Genomic DNA, 22,404 nt, shown 5'->3' with positions numbered 1-22,404 from the left:
CAGGTGCTTGGGCCCTGCACCCACATGGGAGTCCAGGAGAAGCACCTGGCTCCTGCCTTTGTATCAACACGGTGCACCGGCTGCGGCAGCCATTGGAGGGTGAACCAACAGCAAAAGGAAGACCTTTCTCTCTGTCTCTCTCTCTCACTGTCCACTGTCAAAAAAATAAATAAAAGTTTAACCAGCCTTGCCAAGCAGCACTTAGAAATGTCGGCTGGTGGTGCGGTACACAGGCGAAGGCCATGCCTGCGACGTGGACATCCCCTGTGGGTGCTGGCTCAAGTCCTGATTGCTTCCCTTCCAGTCCAGCTCCCTACCCCCAAGTGCTTGGGTCCCTGCACCTGTCTGGGAGACCTGGAGTTCCTGGCTCCTGGCTTTGGTGGAGCCCCGGAGGTTTTGCAGCTGTTTTGGGTGTGAACCAGCAGATGAAAGCTGTCTCCCTTCAAATAGATCTCCATATTTGAACTGATGGGTGAAGGCTACTTCCCAATAACTGGAAATCACTTTCCTGGGAAGGCTTCCCTCCTCTCCCCACAGCCAGAGCTGAATTCACTGTCCAAGTTTGCTGAGGTGTTTCCCCACCCCACACTAGCAGGGGCGGGAACGTCTGGCCTGCCAAGGCAACTGCAGGCAGGAGACGTACTTCCATCTGCTGGCCTAGTGCTTGAATGGCCAGTCACTGGGCCGGACCAGGCAGGAGCCAGGAGCTTCGTCCGGGTCTCCCACATGGGCCATCCTCCCCCGCTTTTCCCGGGCTGTTAGCAGGGAGCACCTGGGATTCACACCAGCACCCACATGGGATGCCAGTGTTGCAGGCGGCAGCTTTCCCCACTATTCCACAACAGCTGGTAATGTTTTAGGCCTGGGAATGTTATATCCAAACGACCCTTGGCAGAAAAAAGGGTTCAGTTAGCAGAACCCACCTAACACACCTGCACTGGGAGAGCAAGCCCTGGGCTGGCTCTGAGCAGCCCGCCAGTGTCTGTTGGGACCACCCGGAGATGGGCCTCCTCATGAGCTCAGGTTCATGTCCAGCACCCACTGGGTCGTGAACAGTGCAGCCCACTCTCCAGCTAACTGCCATCACTGGACCGCCAGGCTGGAGGGAAGCTAGAACTCCCCACCAGGCTGTATAGACGCCTCCCCCTCCCCGCACACCTACCTTCGCAGTGTTTGTCCATCTGGAACACACCCTTTTGTCCTTGTTTATATACACACCCGTTTTGTGAGGACCACTTCCAATCCTCCTCCCTGCTTGGTGGAAGATGGCCCAAGTCCCGAGGGCCCTGCGACCATGTGGGAGACTGGGAATAAACTCCTGGCTTCCGCCTGGCCCAGCTCCAGTCATTGCGGCCATTTGGGGAGTGAACCAGCAGATGGCAGACCTCTAATTCTGCCTTTCAAATAAAGAGTAAACTGTTCACGGATCTCATCAAAGAACTTCCCCAGGAAACCCTGAGTTTCGGCCCTTACACAGAACTGTTTTTGTAATAATCAAGATCCCTAAGCAAAATCCACCACCACAAAAAAAAGGCAGAAACCTATTTCTTGGACTGAAAACAGCAGTGATTATCAAGCCCAAAACCCCCCAAAAATGCATGCAAGAACCAAAACTTCATGTTTGTGTCAGAGCCAAGCAGCTAACACCAGATGTGACGCACGCGTGCCAGCCAATCAAGCTCAGTACCAGCCGCTCCAACTGTCCCACCAGCCCGCTGAAAGTCCCAGAGCCCGCCCGGAGGCGACAGTGGGGCCGAGGGCTGGTGGGTGAAGGCTGCCATTTTGCCTGCTCACTTTCTGTTCATTTAAAAGGCAGACTCAGAGACCTTCCACTGCCAGGTTCACTCCAAGGCCAAAACAGCCAGCTCTGGGCCAGATTAAAAGCCAGGAACTGGGCACTCCAACCAGGTCTCCTACGTGGGTACAGGGGCCCAAGCACCTCAGCCACCTTCGGCTGCTTCCCCGGGTGCCACTGGCAGAGCTGGCAAACTCGACATCCCAAGACGTGGCTCCACTAAGCCACACTGCGGGGTCCTGACCCACCTCCCTTCCTGGAAGCACCTGGCTATCACGGGCTTGGGGTCCAGACTACGGCTTCCTGCTAAAGCACACCCTGGCCAGCAGCTGTAACGGCTCAGGCAGCTTCCTACCTCTCACAGAAGCCCCAGTTACCTCCAGGATCCCAGCTTTGGTCAGGCCCAGGCCCAGCCCAGCCAGAGCCCTCACGGGTGTGTGGCTGCCAGTTCCGTTTCTCAACAAACTCTAAAATCAGTGATGGAAAACCCAACAGCATGAGGATCTCACCAGCACCCAAGACACCACCAGCTGTGGCCAAAAAAAAACAAACAAAAAACAGCACTGCAGGCTTACCTATTGAGGAACTTTCTCCTGAATAGTTAAAACCCAAGTTACCCAATAATTTCTTTAGAAACCTTTACTTACATTTCAATTAAAATGAATTTCATACTGCCTAGCTTATACCTTTTTTTTTTTTTAAAGAGTTAGTGAGACACAGAAAGGTCTTCCTTCCATTGGTTCACCCCCCAAATGGCCACTACAGCCAGCACTGCGCCAACCCAGAGCCAGGAGCGAGGTGCTTCTCCTGGTCTCCCATGGGGTGCAGGGCCCAAGCACCTGGGCCATCCTCCACTGCACTCCCGGGCCACAGCAGAGAGCTGGCCTGGAAGAGGGGCAACCGGGACAGAATCCGGCGCCCGGACCGGGACTAGAACCGGGTGTGCCAGCCCCGCAGGCGGAGGATTAGCCTAGTGAGCCATGGCGCCAGCCCAGCTTATACCCTTTTCTACAGGTTATCTGCACTGTAATTTGTACTGTAATTTTCCCTTTCTCTAGTCTCTGAGAACGTGAATGTCTAAAACCAAAGACGAGAATGACCCATCCACAAACATCTTCATGTTCCTTTATTGGAGCACACAGTGAGGGATTCCCTCCAGACCTGAGCACAACGCACTCCCCACCCCGCCGAGCCTGTCACACTTCGCCTACTGGTACATCCCAAGCTTTGGATTTGTCCAGGGTGCTCAATAATTCATCTGTGAAAAAAGTGGCATTTAACTTCAGCCCACTCACAGCATTCAAAAGCTTATCCACTTTGAGAGTTTCTCAAAGACGCTCTGTACAAGGGCAGTGGGCATCTTCCCACCGGGACTGAGGCAACACCCCCAGCCTCAAGGGGACCGTTCTGACAGTCTCTTCCCGTGGGCCACACTGAAGCGCCAGCGAAGACCCGACAGCGACCGTCTCCTGTCTCCCTTGGCGTCAAGGCACCAGGTCTGTCTGATGGTGGTGGCAGCCACTAACATATTCAAGTAAATAAAAGCCCATTTTAAAAAAAACTGCCAATTTGGTAAAAGTACAACACTCAGAACTCAGCTGAGCAAGATGCTCTCCAAACGATGTGATATTTTAAGAAAGCAAAGGCAAGCCATGCCCATGGTTCCCAGGTGTGGGGAGACAATACTACATTAATTCAAACCCCTTTACTGAATCCACATAGTCCTGAGGTCGTCCTGCAAAGTGCATATCAAAAACTACGCAATTACGGTGATAAAAGTTTGACAGTAACGTTACTTACAAGTCAAACTCAGTTCCTCTGTTCTGAGAGAAAACCATCAAATCCTTTGTGTACACATTTAGTTTTATTGTAACAAAGCAACTTGTACACTTTTAACGTTTAAAACTGAGCATCTTTCTTTTCCAGTGAAACAAAAAGAAAATTTAAAAATAAACAGGAACAAAATTACAATAGAGAATGTCAATTCCAAATAAGATCCTACAGGTTCTGCTGATTCTCCCATCGAGTGGCAGGGCTCAAGTCATCATTAGGAGAGAATTTTATTTAAAAGTGTCATCTTCAACTGCAAGGATGTCCGTTAAACATCACAATTAAACATGCCAAAGGAGAAGCCATGTTGTCAAAATGCCCACTTAACCCACCCAAACATCTCAAACCCACCCTTTGCTGACCTTCTATAACCCCATTTTTTTAAGGTTTTTTTTTCTTTTTTTAAACAAGAGAAAGTTGACAGATACATGTTGGTAAATGCTAACTGTCCGTATTCACATAGAGACACAGTGTAATCTCTGAGCCCAATATACAGAGAAAGGAGGAGAAAAGCTAGAATTCTATGCACTACTACACAGGGGCCTGGCACCCTCCAGCTTCCAGCAGAGCCGGGAGCAGGAGGGTTTCTTTTTCCCGCAGAGCACGGTGGTGTTGATTCCATACAGTTTTTGTCGAGACGAGAGGGATAAAATGAATTTGGAACAGAAAGGGGTAGAGATTCTTTTCCCATTGTATTCTGCTTCAGGTATTTTCCCCACAATAAGGTGAGAACCATGGTGTAGAGAAAAGAGACCTCAAAAACAGGGAGACTGAGCACAAGAGGGAAAAAAATAAAAAGAAGACGGCAATTTGCTCCCAGGGACTGGAGAAAATTAAAAAAAAAAAAAAAAAAGTTGGAATCCATCAGTGTTTTCTATTAGTCATCTTCTCCTTCATCCTCCTGAAAGAGAAAGTGGGAGTTAATCTTCAGGGTTAATTCTAAGGTCCCCTGCTAGCTTTGACAGGAACCACAACGGACCCCCCAGAATGCAATGACAATGTGCCCATTTTCTCCATCTCTATCACCCACTTACACTGAATCCAGACAGAAGAGACCAGCGGTGCTGCCTTACATCAACCACTGACTCTCTGCCCTAAGCAAACTACTGGACCCATTTATTTCTGACCAAATAATCCCAAACAAAGCCTATCTCTTCTAATTGGACTTTTTAACAAATCCTGTCCAAAACGTGCAGAGCTCTCGTATTTGAGTGATGGTTTACAATTTGGACGCTGTCACTTTAAAAACTGGCTAGGAAAGACAAGGGGACGATGCCAGTGCCATCATTAGTACAGGGAGCTTATCAAGCACTTCCTGGACCCCCAGACAACTGTCTGAAGTCGTCTTCACAAATCCCCCAGTATCAGTTCTGGGACAGTTTGATACTAAATACATAACGTACAAGACAGTTAATTCTTTGAAGTCATCTTTTGGGATTTAGTCAGATTCTTTACCTCCCCTTCTTCCCCTTCATCCTCATCCTCGTCTTCCTCCCCTTCATCCTCATCGCCTTCCTCATCAATGTCTTCCAACCCTTCTTCTTCTTCATCATCATCATCATCTTCTTCTCCTTCCCCTTCTTCATCATCCATATCAGGAACCTGAAACAGAGTTTCCCTAAGTCCTCACTTTTAGATACAAGCAGCCTCGCACAAACGAACAGCCTCAACTCACCAGGTAGTACTGTAATGGATTCGGCCAGATATCATCCTTGATGACCTCTCCTAACTCATCCGCACCCGCGTCAGAATGGTCAGTGAACCAGGTGAAGAAGCTCTCTGGCTCCTCGTGCTGCCTCTTCCTGCTGGCTTTGTTCTGCGTTTGACTTGAACGTTTCGTCAAATCCTAAATTCAAATGGAGGGAACTTTAAATAAGTTCTTCACATCTAAACTTCTCTATAATTAAAAAAAAAAAAAATTGGCCCAAAGCAGAAGTCATCAGTACAGTAACAGCTGCGTTATTGATAAGAACAATCAAACACACAGCACCTGTCACACACGCTGCCAGTGCTGTTACGATGCTTTTCCCAAAGGGAAGCTACCAGCTAAGTTTATCTAAAATTAGTTCCGCCTTAACAACCACTAAGCATGTGTTACGTATCTTACTCCTTAAATGCACACATAAAGATTTTGCGAAGTATCAAGACATTGATAAGCTCCACCACCAATGTAGAAACCCAAAGAGCTACAGTTCCAATCTTCAGTCCGCAGGGTAACTTCCAACGAGAGCTCTAAGCTTTGTATCTGGATTTGACATACTGGAGCATCTTCTCTTCAGCTTCTGTGTGTACCAGACGCCCAGAGCAGCAGGTACTGCCAAGTGGTGCAACCAAACCCACCAACAAGTCCTCAAGCATACCTTCCCAGATTTCCACTTGATTTCGGTGGACTTCGAAGACGGGTCACCACTCTCATTCAGATGAAATTCTTTGGAGAGAACTTTATTTTCAAAGTAAGGATTTTCATCAAAATACTAAAACAAATGATTAGAAGAACAGAAATGAACACAAACGGCTCTTCTAGCCAAAGTTCAAGTTAATTTCCACACTGCTAAGCTGGATTCTTGATACTTACAAAATCTATTCTGTAACCTGATTTAATATCTTCAAATTCTGTCACTTCCACTCTGGTCAGATAATGCAGCGCCTCTTCATCCTCCTCCCCAAGCAGTGCAGACACTAAACCAGCAATTCACACATCAGCGTGAGCTCACACAGACGTTGACTTCAGTGACCCCTTTCTAGTGTTTCTAAGTTAACTAAAGTCAGAGCACTCGGTGAGAGAGCTGTCCCCATCTTCATCAAGCAGTTAAACTCAATTCCTAGCTAGAACGGGCCTCTCTGAATGAACTACAAGAAATCACCTGCAAGTCTCGTCCCCGCTCTGAGGAAGTCAACCCTCTGACCAGCAAGCTGGGAGAAGTCCTCAGCGGGGCCTCCCCACGCTAACAACCCCACACCCGCCATCCTCTAACGGTGCCCTGCCCACAGCACAAACATACCTTGTGGATGGTTGACAAATGTTGTTACCCAAAAATTTGGGATTTTGGCGATCAGTTCTGACCTCTTCTGAAAAAATGGTTGGCGGAGTTTGTTATATTTCTGTTCTACTTTCAAAATCTCCTCACTGGCTTGTTCATTAAGTCTGAAGCAAATGGAAAAGGACATGTTGACAATGACAGTATTTAACAAACACAAGATTTGGTCAAGACTACAGAACCGAACGTTTATTAGCCTTACGACTGTACAGAGTACCTACTTACACAGTCAATTCACCTGGTTTACAGCTGAAGCCAGCACTCCACAGGGCAGTTCCGTCAGCGCCCAAGCTGAGCATCCTGGTAACACTGTATAAATTCACTTCGTCTCTCTACCTTATTTCCAGGCAAACTTCAACTGTGTCCCTCAAGCACTTTCTCAACAAAGTCACTTAGTAAGTAACAAAATTCTAAGACTAGTTAGAGCAACACTGATGCCAATCATACTAACCTACTAGAGATCCTACACTCATTCAGACAATTTGTAGCCTTTAATATCGCAAACCCGTCTTAGCAGGGCAAATGGAATTTCACTGAGAACTTTGTCACTGTACAAATATTTCACAGAAAAAATAACACTGGATCTGGGTAGTATTTGTAACCAACACAGAATTAGCTCCCTTTAGCCAGTGGATACACATGCATTTTACCAATTACCAGGCCACTAGATTCCTCAGAAAACTCCTCCAATGCAAGCTATGGGAAGTATTACCTGTCTATTTCATTTTGTACTTCATCAATATGTTCAATTGCTTCTTGTTGTTCTTTTTCTGCAAGAAAAAGGAGCATAAGACTCAATACTAATTAACAGATAAATTTAACAAGCACTGGTTTTGGTATTAAGCAACACCGATGTGACGTTTCAATAAAGATATTTTTTAAAAAGTGCCTACCACAAGGCACGCTCTCCACGTGTTCACGCATGTAGCTGACACATAACTTTCACTAAGACCATTCACCAATCATGCTACTCGCTGGCTACACCCAGCAATGTTGCTGTCCCATCGCTTCAAAAAGTTCCAGTACAAGAAATCAGGGACCCGACATTAAAGTTTCTACTATGAAGCGGAGAGGAAACCCGTGTTTACTCTGCCCGCACTGCACACAGAGCCAGCTGCTGGAGAGATCGTGAGAGGCGTCAGTCAGGCCGCCGCCGCCACCTCCACGGCACCCCGACAGCCCCTGCCCGAAGTCGGAGGCCCCGCTGGATACCAGCTACAAAGCACGCGAGCTACGCCCCCCGGCCAGGGAGGGCACGCGGCAGCCCCTCGCCACCGGAACACTCCACTCGGCCTCGCCTTCTTCTTCGAACAAGAACCACGAGACTCGAACCTGACCTTCCCAGTCCTCCACCCCAATTCAGGCGGGCTGACCTCAGCTCAGCCCCACGCGACGTCGGCGCGCGATCGCTACGGGGCCAGGCCACTCGGAGGCGCAGGGGGGAAGGGGGTGTGCTCCGGCTCGGCTGCCCTTTTGTCCGGGGAGCTCTGCAAACCCCACAAAGAGAGGTGGGCGTGCAGGGGCCCGAGCGCGCGGGCCACTTCCGGTAGCCCTGCCGCGAGCGCCTCTCCCGGAGCGGCCCGGGCTCCCGGGCGGCCGCTCCCGAGCCCCCCGGCGCGGCGGCCGGCCCACGTGGGGAGCGCGCCCGGGCCGGCCCGAGCATCCTCCCGGCCGGCCCCGGCGCAGGCCCCGCCGGGCCCGGCCTCCGGGCGGGGGGCGCCGGGGGCACCGCCGCGGGCCGGGCGGGAAGGCGGGCGGCGCGGGGAGGCCGGGCGCGGGGCCGCGTCCGGCCGCACCATGTGGCGGCGGCGGCTGATGGGAGCGAGGCATCATGGCGGAGCACAATAAAGAGCGGCTTCTCGGGAGGGAGGGAGGGGGAGGAGAGCGAGGGAGGGGGGAGAGGAAGGGGGGGTCTCCTCCGCCCGCGCCGAGCAGGCCGCAGCGCCCCCGCCGCCGCGGCGCCACCCGGCCCCCGGCCCCGCCGCGCACAAAAAGGGGCGCCGCGCCCGCGGGCCCCCGCCGGCCGCGCCGCCCCCCGCCCGGCGCCCCCCGCGCGCGCGCCCCGGGCCCCGCCGGCCGCCCGCGGGCCGGGGCGGGAGCCGAAGATGGCGGCGCGGCCGGCCCCCGCCTCGCCGCTCCTCACCTGAGGTCTCGTCGGCCCCGTCGTGGTTGGAGTTGAGCTCCTTCTTACTGACTTTGGCCGCCGGCGCCGACATGGTGCTGCTCCGCGGTCGGGGGCGGAGCGGGGAGGGGGAGAGAAGGGCCGGCGCGGGGGGCGGCGGGCGGCTTCCCCTCACGCCACACGCGCGGGCGCTCGCTCGCTCGGTCCGGCCGCCTCCTCCCGGCGCCGCTCGCTCGCCCTCCCCCTCGCTCGCTCGCTCGCGCGCGCGGCCCTCGCGGCCTGACGACGCGGGAGGGGCTGGGGCGGCGCGCCGGGCCCCGGCCGGGGCTGCTGCTCGCGGAGGGGCGGCGGCGGCGGCGGCGGCGGCGGCGGCGGGCGGGCGGCTCGGCTCCCTCACTCGCGCTCCGCGCTCCAGCTCGCTGCTCGCTCTCCCCGAGCCGCCTCCTCCTCCTCCACCTCCTCCTCGCGGCGAGGGGCGGGCGGCAGGGCGCAGGCGCGCCAGGCCCCGCGCGCACGCCCCGCCCCCGGCCGGAGAGGCTCGCGCCGCCTCGCCATTGGCCGGGGCGCCGGGGCGAGGGGGCGGAGCCGCCGCGAGGAGACACAGGGCCTGGGCGAAGAGGCGGGCGGAAGGAACGCGGCGACGTCCGGGGCCGGCCCCCCAGCGCCGCGCTCCCCTCCCCCCGTCTGTCCCCTTCTCAGGCCCGACCCGGGACACTGGCGCGCGGCGGCCGAGGGGCGGGGCTTCGCGCGGCGGCGCGTCACGTGGTGGCGGCGCGGCTTCCCCTGTCCGCGGGCTGCGAGCTCGCGGGCCCCCGGCGGCGCAGGCCTCGTAGGAGCCGGGGCTGCTCCCCGGGACGTGCGCCAGCCCGGGGGCCCCTGGGCGCCTCCCTCTTCGCGGGAGTTTGCGAGCGGCGGCGCCCTCGTCCGGTCTTGCAGACGGGGAGGCCGGCGTGCGGGGCGCTCCCTCGGGGGGCGCTCGCGGAACCCGAAGCGGCCCCGCGCCCCGCAGCCCGCGTCCCTCTGAGGAAGTGACAGCCCAGTCAGCCGTGACGCTGGGGCCCTTGGCGGGTCCGCGGGGGGCAGGCGGCGACCCCCGCGCGGGCGACGCGACGCGACGCGGACCGCGAGGGTCCCAGCACCCACAAGGTCCTGCCGGCTCCCGAGGCTCGGATGCTGTTCACGTCACGAGTGGCCGGAAACGCTCTGGTTGGAACCACAGCTGACTTGCTGGAACTTTCCCGAACGCGGCCGCGCGTGAACCTGTCCCTCCGCGAGCCCAGCTCTCGCAGTGGACACCTTTCTGAAGGAAGTTATTCGCATCTGGGATACACTGCTCATGTCTGACAGCCAGCTCCCGAGGAAAAAGAGAGGGAAAAACAAAACCCCGGTGTGCAGCATCTGCCGACTCGGCGAGGCGGACGCTTTCACCGTGGCCGAGTCGCGGCTGCCCAGTGGTGGCACTGAGCGGAGTCGCGGGGACTAGGACGGCCGGCCCCGCGGGTGGACGGCTCTGTCGTCCTCGCTCAGTCTCCCCCAGCGCCAGGCAGCTTTTACCCTCGTCACACCCGCGAAGGCCGGCGCGGGACAAGGCCCTGGCGCTGCAGCGATTTTTCCACTTTGTCCACGCGAGCGGCACAAACCCACGCACAAAACCACGCTCGCCCTCACTGAAGCGGATAGGACTCCGACTTTGTTATTTTTTAAGTCGCAGTTGGCTCCTGGCCGCACCATGCTCAGGGACGCGCACACAGGCTGCGCCCCACGACGGCACTGGGGACCCCGGTTCCCGGGCACGCACGGGGGCCCCGGCACCCTGCAGCGCTCGCAGGAGCCAGCGGGCTCCCCCAGCCTCCCAGCAGCCCTTGGGAGAGGCACATCAGGAAGAGAAACAAAGCAAGGGCCGCGTTTCAGGAAACGGGGGCGGCCCGGGCACCCCGAGAGAGCACTTGCCTGCCCCAAGTACTGGGTCTCCCCCGCGGGCTCCCACCAGCAGCTGGCGTCGGCTCCTGACCCTCTCCCCTCCCCAGCCTCCTTTGAAGAGGGATGAACGAGGGGAACCAGAGAGGAGCCTGGGAAATCTCAGCAGCCCGGCCTTGACCAGGCGCCCATGCCTTGCGCCTCCTTTCTCCCCCTCTGATACGTGGGGTACCCGCTGTCGGCAACCAGCTGCACAGCAGTTGCTAGGGTTCAGGAGGGCTCAGGCTGCACCTCTTCGCCCTTCCGCTCTGCCAGCGCCGCAGGGAGCTGAATGGCAGGAGGCAGGCCTGAGCCACATTGTGCTGCTCTGTGCTTCTGCACCACTCGCCTGCTTCAGGGCTCTGCTGAGACTGGCAGGCCTGAGAAACAGCCCCGCTAAACCCTGTCAGGGAAGAGGACTTGGCCACAGGACGGGTCTCAACCCCTGCCGCTGCCCACGCTGGGAGGCCTCTGCATCCCGCGTGGTGGGCCTGGGACGCAGTGGAAGTGAAACGGCAGAAGGGATCCGCGGGAGGGCGGAGACGAGCCCAGTGCTCCTTCCCCACTCCCCAGCGACCCACTCGGTGGCTCCTACCTACCCAAAGCCCCTGCCATCTCCCACCCTACCAGAGAGACCCCAGGCACCACCACAGTCAACTTTGTGTCCTGTTCCAAGCTCTTTGTCAGCAACATACAGTCCTCAGCTCCAAGTTTGCTGGTCTAGTGGGGGCAGGGGTGAGATGATGCCAGCAGGGCACATTAGGGGACTCCTGATGGCCTGGAGCAGAAGCTCAAAGGACAAGACCTCAAGAGAGCTTGGAGGGGGGCTCCCCGGGGCAGGGTAGGCACAGAGGAAATAGCCCCGGCCCGGAGCAAGCGGGCATCCGGGGCCAGATGAGAGGACAGAGCAGAGCAGGAGCTGAGGAGTGGTTCAGGGTGTGAGGGAGGCGTCCAGGTGCGTGTCCAGAGCAGAACCTGGAGAGGTCGGAGGGCCCAGGTGCGCGAGACCCGGAAGTCCAGTCCCGACCTGAGACCTGGGGGTGAGTCACGTGACTGGCTTGGCTTGGATAGAAGGGAGGAGAAGGTGGCAGTTCAGGTCAGAGCTGTGGGTCACTGGCGTCAGACACAGGGGAGCAGGTCGGAGCGGAAAGATAGAGGCACTGGGACCCGGAATTTGGCCGATTTGCACGGAGGAAGAGCCCTCGGCTGGCTGCTGCTCCCCTTGCCCAGCCACGGAGCCCCAGAGGAGGGAGCTCGCGGCGGGGATGAGCGCCCATGTGCTCTGGGTCTCACTTCCGCCCCTTCTGGCTCCCCCTTCCCACAAGCCGAATCCACTCAACTCCACGAGTGAAACCCGACAGGGAGCTTGGGGTCCCATCTCAAGAATGGATGGTTGGGAGGGGGAGAAAAAAGCGGTGCCGATCCTCGTAAATCTCTTTAAGTCTAAAAAAAAAAAAAAGTTGCCGCATGGACATACCTCCGGTCAACAAACCCCGAGAGGCCGATGTGTCCGCCGGCCTCGGGCCAGGAGCTGCTCTTGGCTTCTTCGCGTGAGGAAGGAGCAAAGACGGGCGCTTGGGGGCCATGCTCCCAGGAAACGCTGACCCCAGCGCCGGGCAGGAGGAAGCTGAGGACTGCGACTTCCCCAATTGCCGGGAATTTAAATCTGCCCGGGAGCCGCCGGGAGGGGATATTTACATGACAATGGGACACACACCCCTCGCCCCCTCCCCCTCCCCCAGGCTCTTCCCTTCCCACCCCCCTCCAACCCACAGCCACTCTTCCTAGCTCTCTGCCTCTCTCCAGAGGGGCACTGTGGTGGTGGTGGGGGGGGGGCAGGTTCTTCCTTAATCTGCTCGGTGTTTTCAGATCCTGGTCTCCACTGCGGTGCCCGCAGCCCATCCCCCATGGGTCCCAAATCCTTTAGGCAGCCCTGCCCTCATTAGAAACGGGTCTTCTTCCCTCGGCATCCAGATTTCAGTATGCGCTGCTGCTTACCCTCAGTGTAGAACGTTCTTCAGTCACCCCCCTCCCACATCTGGCCAACTCCTTCCCCACCTCCAGGTCTCCGGGCTCCCGAAAGGCAGGGGCGTGTTGAAAAGGATCCCCAGTGGAGAATGACGGAGGAGGAGGGGAAAGCAGGTACCCTTTTGAGAGCCTTTGGCTTCCCATTTGTTTCAGGAAGGATGGAGGTTAGGAGTTAGAAGGACCTTCCGAAGGTGCCTTGTCCAGGGTTCGCAAAGCCCAGTGCCTCTCGGGGCCTGCCAGATCATAACAAGGAGTAGGGCACCCGGTGAGTTCACCACAACTCCTGGGAGGCCGGTCAGTACAACCAGCGAGGAAAACTGTGCTGGGCAAGGCACGGGCCCACTCGGCTCCCGGGAATTTGATTCCTGGCCGTGTCACCAGCGGCACTGCTGCGGCCTGGTGTGAGAGGTGTGTAGGTGAGAGTGTCACGTGCAGCGAGATCCATCACAGCCAACATCTGGAAACACTGTCCGCAGCAGGAGGCGCGCTGTGAGAGTTGGACAGTGAGGATACATGACCAGCAGCTGCAGAGTGCCGTGGATGGAGCCCACAAGCACGGTGTTCAGACACAGAATAGCAGACGCTGTGCGATGGCAATTTCATCGTATAAAGTACAAGAGCAGGCAAAACTGCTTTCTGCTGTTAGATTTCCGGAGGGGCGACCTTTGCCATGGGTGCAGCAGGGTTGTCACCGAAAGGGGGCACTGGGGCCCCCGGGGTCCTGGTGATGGCCAAGGGCTTTGCTACACCAGTGTATTTGATGTGGGAACCCTGTGGTTGCCAGGCCTTTGGTTTTTCTTCCTTCTTTTCTTTTGTAAAGATTTGTATGTATTCATGTGAAAGACAGAGACAGAAATGGGAGAGAGAGATCTGCTGGTTCACGCCCCAAATAGCCCAGGGGGGTGGCAGGAACTCAAGTACTTGAGCCATCAGCTGCTGTTAGAATCAGAGGAGGTAGGCCGGCGGCTCACTAGGCTAATCCTCCGCCTAGCGGCACCGGCACACCGGGTTCTAGTCCCGGTCGGGGCGCCGGATTCTGTCCCGGTTGCCCCTCTTCCAGGCCAGCCCTCTGCTGTGGCCAGGGAGTGCAGTGGAGGATGGCCCTGCACCCCATGGGAGACCAGGAAAAGCACCTGGCTCCTGGCTCCTGCCATCGGATCAGTGCGGTGCGCCGGCCGCAGCGCGCCGGCCGCGGCGGCCATTGGAGGGTGAACCAACGGCAAAAGGAAGACCTTTCTCTCTGTCTCTCTCTCTCACTGTCCACTCTGCCTGTCAAAAAAAAAAAAAAAAAAGAATCAGAGGGGGTGAGACCCAGACCAGGTGCTCTGATATGGGATGCAGGCGTTCCAGGCTTAATCCGCCCCAAGTGCTCTTTTTTTAAAAAGTATTTTTCCTGTTTAACTGACACATAATGCTTGTACATACTTATGGGATACAGTGTGACACTTCAATACGCCTATACATTGTAAGGGTCAGATCAGGGTCATTGGCAAAACCATCACCTGGAACATGTATAATTATATTCTTTGTGATGGGAGTATTCACTCTACTCCTTATTTTGAAATTTACAATTAAGTGTTCTTACCTGTAGTTACCCTCCAGTGCGTAGAACACCAGACGCCAGTTCCCTTCTCCGCCCGCTCCGCTGTGCCATTAACCGTCTTCCTTTGTACCCTGCCTCCCCCTCCCAGCTTTGATTTTTCTAACAGTAAAATAGAGATACAATTTTATATGAGATCTCTGGGTGTTTAGAAGTTGGCAACTCATTCAGCTTTTTACAAATGCACTTGATAGATCACACAAAACATATCATCCGCCCACTGTCACCCAGGGGCGTGGCTCTGCAGCCTCTGAGACAGTCCGCGATGGTCCCTGTCTTCTGCATATTCCACACCATTAGTCACCTGTTAATGAGACGGATCCGAGGCATAAATCAATGACGTCACCGCTGATAAAAGCCGAGGACTCCCAGATGGAAGAAAAGGCAGAGGCCCCCACCGTCCCCTCCAGCCTGCACATTCCTGGGGCGCTCTGAGGGACCCTGCTCACTCGAGAGGTTTGACAGTCACGAGTGTCTTGGCTTTAGGCTGTGCCCCAGGTGGTGGGGGAGAACAACTGAGTGTTACCTCATCGTGAAGCCCCAGTCTCGGGAGTTACACCTGTAAGATGGGTACTAATTCGAGGGTACCCCATAAACTTGGTGGGAGGGGTGGAAATCTGGTGTAGGGCAGCAGTTAGCGTGCTGCCGGGGACCCCGCCATGCCGGACCAGAGCGCCTGGGTCTGCTTCCCGGTCCAGCTTCCGGCCAGAACGGGACCTCTCTGAAAAGGAAAGACTAACTGGGAAGTAACTCAGAGGCGCCGTGCCAGACGCACGTCGGGGGCGCTCTAGACTCCACCTCCCTGCGCCCTGGCTGCGTGCCTGAGCCGGGGTGGGAAGAGGCACTGTCTCTGCTGGTGGCGGCTTCAATGGATGCAGCTTCTCTGGACAGCAGTTTAGCCATCAGAGCAGCTGTTAAAAGCACACAGGTTGACTCAGAAGTTCCCCTTGAAGGAGTCTACCCTCCGCAGTGGCCGCACAGCTGTCAGGTGACACGTGAACAAGGCCTCTCGCAGGACAATTCGGTTTGTAAAAGCAAAAGGAAACAACCTAATGACTTCTTTAGGCTGCTGGGGACAAAGGCTACAGCCATACCTTGGAATGCCCTGCAGTCATAAAAGCCGAGGGAACCAGAGCTGGGGAAGCGGGAAAACAAAGTCCAGAGCCCCTGGTTAGTATGTTACCGTCGGTGGGAAAGGGGAGCAGATGGGGCCAGCGCCATGGCACAGTAGGTTAATCCTCCGCCTGCAGCGCCCGCATCCCATATGGTTGCAGGTTCTAGTCCTGGCTGTCTGCTGTGGCCTGGGAAAGCAGTAGAAGATGGCCCAAGTCCTTGGGCCCCTGCACCCACCTGGGAGACCCGGAAGAAGCTCCTGGCTCCTGGCTCCTGGCTTCGGATCAGCTCAGCTCTGGCTGTTGCAGTCATTTGGGGAGTAAACTAGCAGATGGAAGACCTCTCTGTCTCTCCTTCTCACTCTCTGTAACTCTACCTCTCAAATAAATAAGTAAATAAAATCTTTAACAACAAAAAGACACACATTCACTGATTTGTGTGTGTGTGTGTGTGTGTGTGTGCATGCGCGCACGTGTTAAGGAAACAAATCTCAGGGTTCTCTCTGGAAGGGGACTGAGCGGCCAGAGGACTGGCTGGGAGGGAGATCTGATTTTTTTTCTCTCGTCCATGTTATACATTTTGAATTTTTTAAACACATTTTTTATTTATCCATTTTCATTTTACTTGAAGGACAGAGACTCAGAGATCTTGCTGGTTCACTCTCCAAATGCTCACAACAGATATGGCTGGACCAGACTGAAGCCAGGAGTCCAGAGCCCATTCTAGGTCCCCCATGTGGGTAGCCCCAACCCTAGTAGTTGAGCCGTCATTTGCTGCCTCCCAGGGTGTACATCAGCAGGACACAGGATGGGAAGGGGAGCCAGGGTTCAAACCATGCACTCGGATATGGGGTGCAGCTGTCCTTAGTGGCTTCTTAGCTGCTGTGCCAAATACCTTCCCCCACATCTTGAATTTTGAACTTTGTGACTATATCACATTAAAAGACAAAAGGGGCAGGGAAGGTCATTCTGTCACCCTGTGCTTCCTGTCCAGCTCCTTGTTAATGTGCCTGGGAAGGCAACAGAAGAGGGCCCAACTGGTCCCTGCCACCCACGTTGCAGACCCCGATGGAGTTCCTGACTCCTGGCTCCTGGCTCTGGTCTTGCCCAGCCCTGGCTGTTGTAGCTATTTGGGGAGTGAACCAGAAGATGGAAAATTCTCTCTCTCTCTCTTTCTGCCATTCAAATAAATAAATCTTTTTTTTTTTTTTTTTGACAGGCAGAGTTAGACAGTGAGAGAGAGAGACAAAGAGAAAGGTCTTCCTTCCATTGGTTCACCCCCCAAATGGCCGCTATGACCGGCACTGCGCCTATCTGAAGCCAGGAGCCAGGTGCTTCTTCCTGGTCTCCCATGCGGGTGCAGGGCCCAAGCACTTGGGCCATCCCCCACTGTCTTCCTGGGCCACAGCAGAGAGCTGGACTGGAGGAAGAGCAACCGGGACAGAATCCAGTGCCCCGACTGGGACTAGAACCTGGGGTGTCGGCGCTGCAGGTGGCGGATTAGCCTAGTGAGCTGTGGCACTGGCCTCAAATAAATAAATCTTAAGGGAAAAAAAAGAGAGAGAGAGAGAAAAGAGGCGGGCACTTGGCACAGAACAGCAATGCTCGTGGGACCCCTGCATCCTGTGTGGGAATGCCTGGGTTCCAGTCAGGGCTGCACCTCAGACTCCAGCTCCCTGCGTGTGGGGACCCCGGGAGGCAGTAGTGATGGCTGAAAACCTTGTCCTCGTCACCCAGGTAGGAGAACCAGAGGGAGTGCTCAGCTGCACATCTGGGGAGCGAATAGCAGATGGAAGAAATCTTTCTCCTTCCCTTTCTGCTTTTCAAATAAAATAAAAATTAGTGATAAATTAAAAATTTGTAACCAGCAAGATAACCATCATGTAAAACAAAAAAGACCCAAGAATGGGCGTTGGAACACTCATTCCTCATCAGAGTGCCTGGGTCAGGGCGCAGCTCCGGCTCCTGACTGCTGCCTTCCTGCTAATGCAGACCCCGGGAGGCAGCAGACGATGGTTCGAGTAGCTGGGTTCCTGCCTTCAGTGTGGGAGGCCTGGGTTGAGCTCTAAGGCTCCAAGCTTCAGTCTGGCCCAGCCTCTGCGGTTGAGGACATTTGGAGAATGGACCAGCAGATGGGCGCTCTGTTTCTCTCTCCTCTCTCCCTCTCCCTCTCCTATAAAGAATGTAAATACTTCTAAATCTTAAAACACACACACACACACACACACAAAGATTACCTGCGCTCCAGTGCTCAGAATCGCTGCCACCCAGCACGGCTCGGGCTCAGCACACGGCAGCTTCAGTTCTAGTGTGCGAGACGGCCCTCTCCCTTCCTCTCCAGCTTCCTGGATTCCTGGGGTGTCACTCCGCAACTGTAGCAACTCCACCTAGGTGCTCTGATCCCAAACAGGCTGCAAGGGGCGGGGCAAAGAGAATGGCCTCCTCAGCCCCACCTAAAGCTTGGCAGGCAGGGAGGTGGCCAGATGTTCCGTGACCCTGGGGCCCAGCTCCCTCTGGGAGCAAGAACTTTCCAAAACACAGCGTTGTGTAGCTGTGTGCACACCAGCGGGCTCAGGAAGACTGACTTTACCAAGTACTGAGCGTCGGCTCTGTGCAGGAGAGGCACGTCACACAGCTTTAGCCTCTGTAGCCTGATCCTTTTGAACCCTTTTTCCAAATCGTGTTATCTTCTTTTTCTACAGGCAAGAGAACCAACACCAGATGAAGCATCGACGCTCAGAGGTCACTTGCCCTGGCACCAAAGGGCCAGAAAGTCGGGACTTGAGCCGCGGCCTCCTTGATTTCACTCTGCTAACCTGGCACTGGCTGCTCAGGCAGGCTGACGGCTAACCCAGCCCCGAGGCTCCCAGACCCTGTTCCCTTTTTTTATTTTATTTATTTGAAAGACAGAGTGAGAGAGAGAAGAGAAAAGACAGATACACAGAGAGAGAGAGAGAGAGAGATATCTCTTCCATCCACTGGTTCACTTCCCCAGTTGGCCACAATGACCAGGCTGGAACTCTATGTGGGTCTTCTACTAGGGTGGCAGGGCCCAAGCACTTGAGCCATCCACCTCGGCTTTCATTTATTTATTGGAAAGGCGGAGGTACAGAGAGGGAGAGATAGAGAGGTCTTCTATCTGCTGGTTCACTCCCCAAGTGGCCACAATGGCTGGAGCTGAGCTGGTCCTAAGCCAGGAGCTGGGAACTTCTTCCAGGTCTCCCATGTGGGTGCAGGGGCCCAAGCACTTGGGTCATCCTCTACTGCCTTCCTGGGCCACAGCAGGGAGCTGGATGGGAGGAAGAACAGCCTGGACTTGAACCAGCACCCATATGGGTGCAGGCGCAGCTTTACCTTCTATACCATAGGGCCAATCATTCAGCCTCTGCTTTCTCAGTTGCATTAGCAGGGATCTGGACCAGAAGTGGAGCAGCCAGGACTTGAACTGGCACTCTGACAACAGATGATGGCACTGGAGGCCACAGTGTAACCCTCTGGGCCACAATACTGGCCTGCAAGGCTCGTCCCGAGATCCCTGGTCCACAAGACCAGCGCTGGCAGGGCGCTAGGCTGCTCCTGGCAGAGTTCCGTATGGAAACAAGAGATCGCTGTTTTATTGCACACGGTGTGCTCTGGCTCCTTAAAAATATGCATGGTTAGGGCCAGCGCTGTGGTGTAGCAGGTAAAACTGCCACCTGCAGTGCCGGCATCCCATATGGGCAACAGTTCGAGTCCCAGCTGCTCCACTTCTGATTCAGGCTGTCTGCTAATGGCCTGGGAAAGCAGCAGAAGGTGGCCCAAGACAGAGGAAAGAGGTCGATCTTCCACCCACTGATTCACTTCCCCAATGACCACAACAGCCAGGGCTGGGCCGAGGTGCAGCCAGGAGCTCCATCTGGGTCTCCCACGTGGGTGCAGGGGCCCAAGGACTTGGGCCATCTTCTACTGCTTTCCCAGGCCATAGCAGAGAGCTGGATCAGAAGTGGAGCAGCTGGGACTAGAACTGGTGCCCATACGGGATGCTGACACTTCAGGCCAGGGCTTTAACCCATTTTGCCACAGTCCTGGCCCCACATAAATATTTAAAAAAATTTTTTTAAAAGATTTAATTATTTTACTTGAAAGTCAGAGTTACACAGAGAGAGGAGAGGCAGAGAGAGAGAGAGAGTCTCCCATCTGCTGGTTCACTCCCCAAATGACCACAATGGCCGGAGCTGCGCCGATCTGACGCCAGGAGCCAGGAGCTTCCTCCGGGTCTCCCACGTGTGTGTAGGGGCCCAAGGACTTGGGCCATCTTCTACTGCTTTCCCAGGCCACAGCAGAGAGCTGGATTGGAAGAGGAGCAGCTGGGACTCGAACAGTGCCCATATGGGATGCCGGTGCCACAGGGAGTCTTAGTCTACTAAGTCACAGTGCTAGCCCCTACAAAAATTATTTTTTAAAAGATTTATTTATTTATTTAAAAGGCAGAGCAACAGAGAGAGAGCGAGCGACAGAGAGAGAGGAAGAGACAAAGATCTTCCATCCACTGGTTCACTCTGCAAATATTCACAACAGCCAAAACTGAAGCTACAAGTCAGAAACGTCTTCCAGGTCTCCCAAACTAGCCAAGTTATTATCAGATGGAATTGAACCATAGCCTCAGAATAAATACATCATAATTTTTTTTTTTTTGCCACGGCGGCCTTTTTTTTTTTTTTTTTTTTTTTGACAGGCAGAGTGGACAGTGAGAGAGAGAGACAGAGAGAAAGGTCTTCCTTTTTCTGTTGGTTCACCCCCCAAATGGCTGCACTGCACTGATCTGTAGCCAGGAGCCAGGAGCTTCTCCTGGTCTCCCATGCGGGTGCAGGGCCCAAGCACCTGGGCCATCCTCCACTGCACTCCCTGGCCACAGCAGAGAGCTGGCCTGGAAGAGGAGCAACCAGGACAGAATCCAGTGCCCCGACTGGGACTAGAACCCGGTGTGCTGGCGCCGCAGGTGGAGGATTAGCCTAGTGAGCCGTGGCGCTGGCCACATCATAACTTTATAATGGGACTGTAGCACCCGGGGCTTGGGACCAGGAATGTCTGGTTGTTTTACCTCCATTGTCCATTTGTGGGGTCTTTCAAAGCCGCCAACACAAAGAGCCTATACAAAACGGTCACCTCTGTAGGCAGGCCCAGCCCTGGTTGTTGCTGCTGGGGAGTGAACCAGCAGGTGGAAGATCTCTCTTTCTGGTTCTGTGTCTCCCTCTCTGTAACTCTTTCAAAGAAATAAATCCTTTAAAACATTTTTAAAAAGAAGATAGAAGATAATTTTGTATCTCAGTCTAGAAATAAACAGGAGCCAGTGCCCAGCAGAGCTGGAAGACAAAGAATCCAGGAGAGCAGGGTGCAGCTCAGAGTGGGGACAGGGAGGATGTGCGATCACACAGCAGGCCGCACAGAAAAGCAAGACTTCAAACCCAGGCCCCTAACTCCCATCCACAACACCTATAATATACATACATACATATATATATATATATATAATTTATTTATTTACTTAAAAGGTCAGAATGACAGACAGAGCCAGAGCCACAGAGTTCCACTGATTCATTCCCCAAATACCAGTAACAGCTCAAGCAGGAGCCTGGAATTCTGTGTCTCCCGCAGGGGTGGTGGGGCCGCCTTCCGCTGCCTCCCAGGTGCACAGTAGGAACAGGACTGGAAGCAGGGCAGGACGTAGCAGGCAGCTCTTTAACTTGCCGGGCCCTAGCACCTGCCCCTCCCATCCATGATCCTACTAACCCTTCATTAACAGCGCTGGCATGGAGCTCGGGCGGCAGATCCCAAAAGCCTGCCCTGGCTTGGTGCCGGGAGGGTGGACGGCGGCTCGGCTCGGGGCTGGGGCTGCTCCTGCAGTGACCTCCGGAGCTGAGCGGAATCTTTGCCCCGGGCCCCAGCAGGGAGAGCGGCAGCCATTGTCCCTCCCTTCCTGGCTGCCCCCACAGAGCGGTTTAATGAGTTTATTGAGGCTCCTTTTGTCTTCGGTCCACCTTTGACTGGGGCCTTTCCGGGAGGAGGTGGGCTGGGGCCTGAGGGGAGGGCTTGGGTGGGGAGGGAAGGGAGACAGAGAAGGAATCTTGGCCTTGGAGGGGTGGCTTGACTTCTCAGGTGTCACCCCTGCCCAGGGTCCTTCCTTGGCTGCACAGTCCCCAGATGCCCCCACCTGGTCCCTGGGTCCATCTCCTCTGTAGGAGTCACCCCCACCTCCACCCCGGGGCGGTGAACACCACCTGGCAGCACCTACTTCCTGGGATCACTCTTCCCTCTGTAGCTACTGATCTGCTTAGCACATGTCAGGTGTCTGGGTGGGGGTGGGGCGGCATGGGGCAATGGTTGAGAAACCACCAGGGCTACCTGCGTTCCACACTGGAGTTCCGGGTTCCACTCCCAGCCCCACTTCTGACTCCAGTTGCTGCTGACGCCCAAGCTGGGAGGCGGCAGGTGATGGCTCAAGCAAGGTCACCCCGTGGGACACCTGGAATGTGTTCCAAGCTCCTGGCTTCAGCCTGGCTCGGCCGTGGCTGTGGAGAGCATTCGGGGAGTGAACCAGTGAGTGGAAGATCTCTCTCTCTGTCTTTTTGCTTCCCAATAAATGACAGTAAACAAATAATTTTAGAAATTCTCTGCTCAGAGCAGGCCGGCGCTGGCATTCCATACAGGAACACCTGTTTGAGTCCTGGGTGTTCTGCTTCTGTCCAATGGAAGCTGGACTGCTGGGCTGGGCCTCAACCAGCGGACACGGATGTGGGCGTCCCAAGTGGCGGGTTAACCTGCTGTACCACAATGCTCACCTCCTTCCATACACTTTAAATCTGTCCTAAATTACTTTTTCTTTTAAAAATATTTTATTTATTTATTTGAAAGGCAGAGAGAGGGGGAGAGACAAAGAGAGAAAG

General features: G+C 55.1%; 1 protein-coding gene and 1 long non-coding RNA gene across 5 annotated transcripts; both read right to left on the bottom strand.

The window, feature by feature from the left end:
• Positions 1 to 3,640: 3,640 nt before the first annotated feature.
• SET (SET nuclear proto-oncogene) lies at positions 3,641 to 12,417 on the bottom strand. 2 transcript variants are annotated; one of them, XM_051838440.3, is made up of 8 exons: positions 12,219 to 12,417; positions 7,376 to 7,433; positions 6,628 to 6,770; positions 6,201 to 6,304; positions 5,986 to 6,099; positions 5,301 to 5,471; positions 5,081 to 5,227; positions 3,641 to 4,526 (listed from the first exon to the last, which is right to left on the bottom strand). In XM_051838440.3, exons 1-8 carry the CDS (start codon positions 12,325 to 12,327, stop codon positions 4,503 to 4,505), a joined length of 870 nt encoding a protein of 289 aa, XP_051694400.1. In that variant the 5' UTR covers positions 12,328 to 12,417; the 3' UTR covers positions 3,641 to 4,502. The 2 variants fall into 2 exon arrangements, with proteins under 2 accessions (XP_051694400.1, XP_051694399.1); XM_051838439.3 differs by lacking the exon at positions 12,219 to 12,417 and adding an exon at positions 8,807 to 9,277.
• A 2,077-nt stretch (positions 12,418 to 14,494) lies between these two features.
• LOC103345796 (uncharacterized) lies at positions 14,495 to 18,063 on the bottom strand. 3 transcript variants are annotated; one of them, XR_011385363.1, is made up of 3 exons: positions 17,719 to 18,063; positions 15,720 to 15,860; positions 14,495 to 14,673 (listed from the first exon to the last, which is right to left on the bottom strand). It is a non-coding gene; the product is annotated as an uncharacterized LOC103345796 (long non-coding RNA). The 3 variants fall into 3 exon arrangements; XR_011385362.1 differs by lacking the exon at positions 15,720 to 15,860 and adding an exon at positions 15,553 to 15,670 and having other exon boundaries at positions 17,719 to 17,885; XR_007916328.2 differs by having other exon boundaries at positions 15,720 to 15,854; positions 17,719 to 17,860.
• Positions 18,064 to 22,404: the final 4,341 nt, after the last annotated feature.

The sequence above is a fragment of the Oryctolagus cuniculus genome, chromosome 1 (assembly GCF_051225735.1).
Source record: "Oryctolagus cuniculus isolate XC-2025 breed Fujian yellow rabbit chromosome 1, ASM5122573v1, whole genome shotgun sequence".
Classification (NCBI taxonomy): Eukaryota; Metazoa; Chordata; class Mammalia; order Lagomorpha; family Leporidae; genus Oryctolagus; species Oryctolagus cuniculus.
Note: the sequence above shows the minus strand (reverse complement) of the source record. Positions and strands in the feature narration are given on the sequence as shown.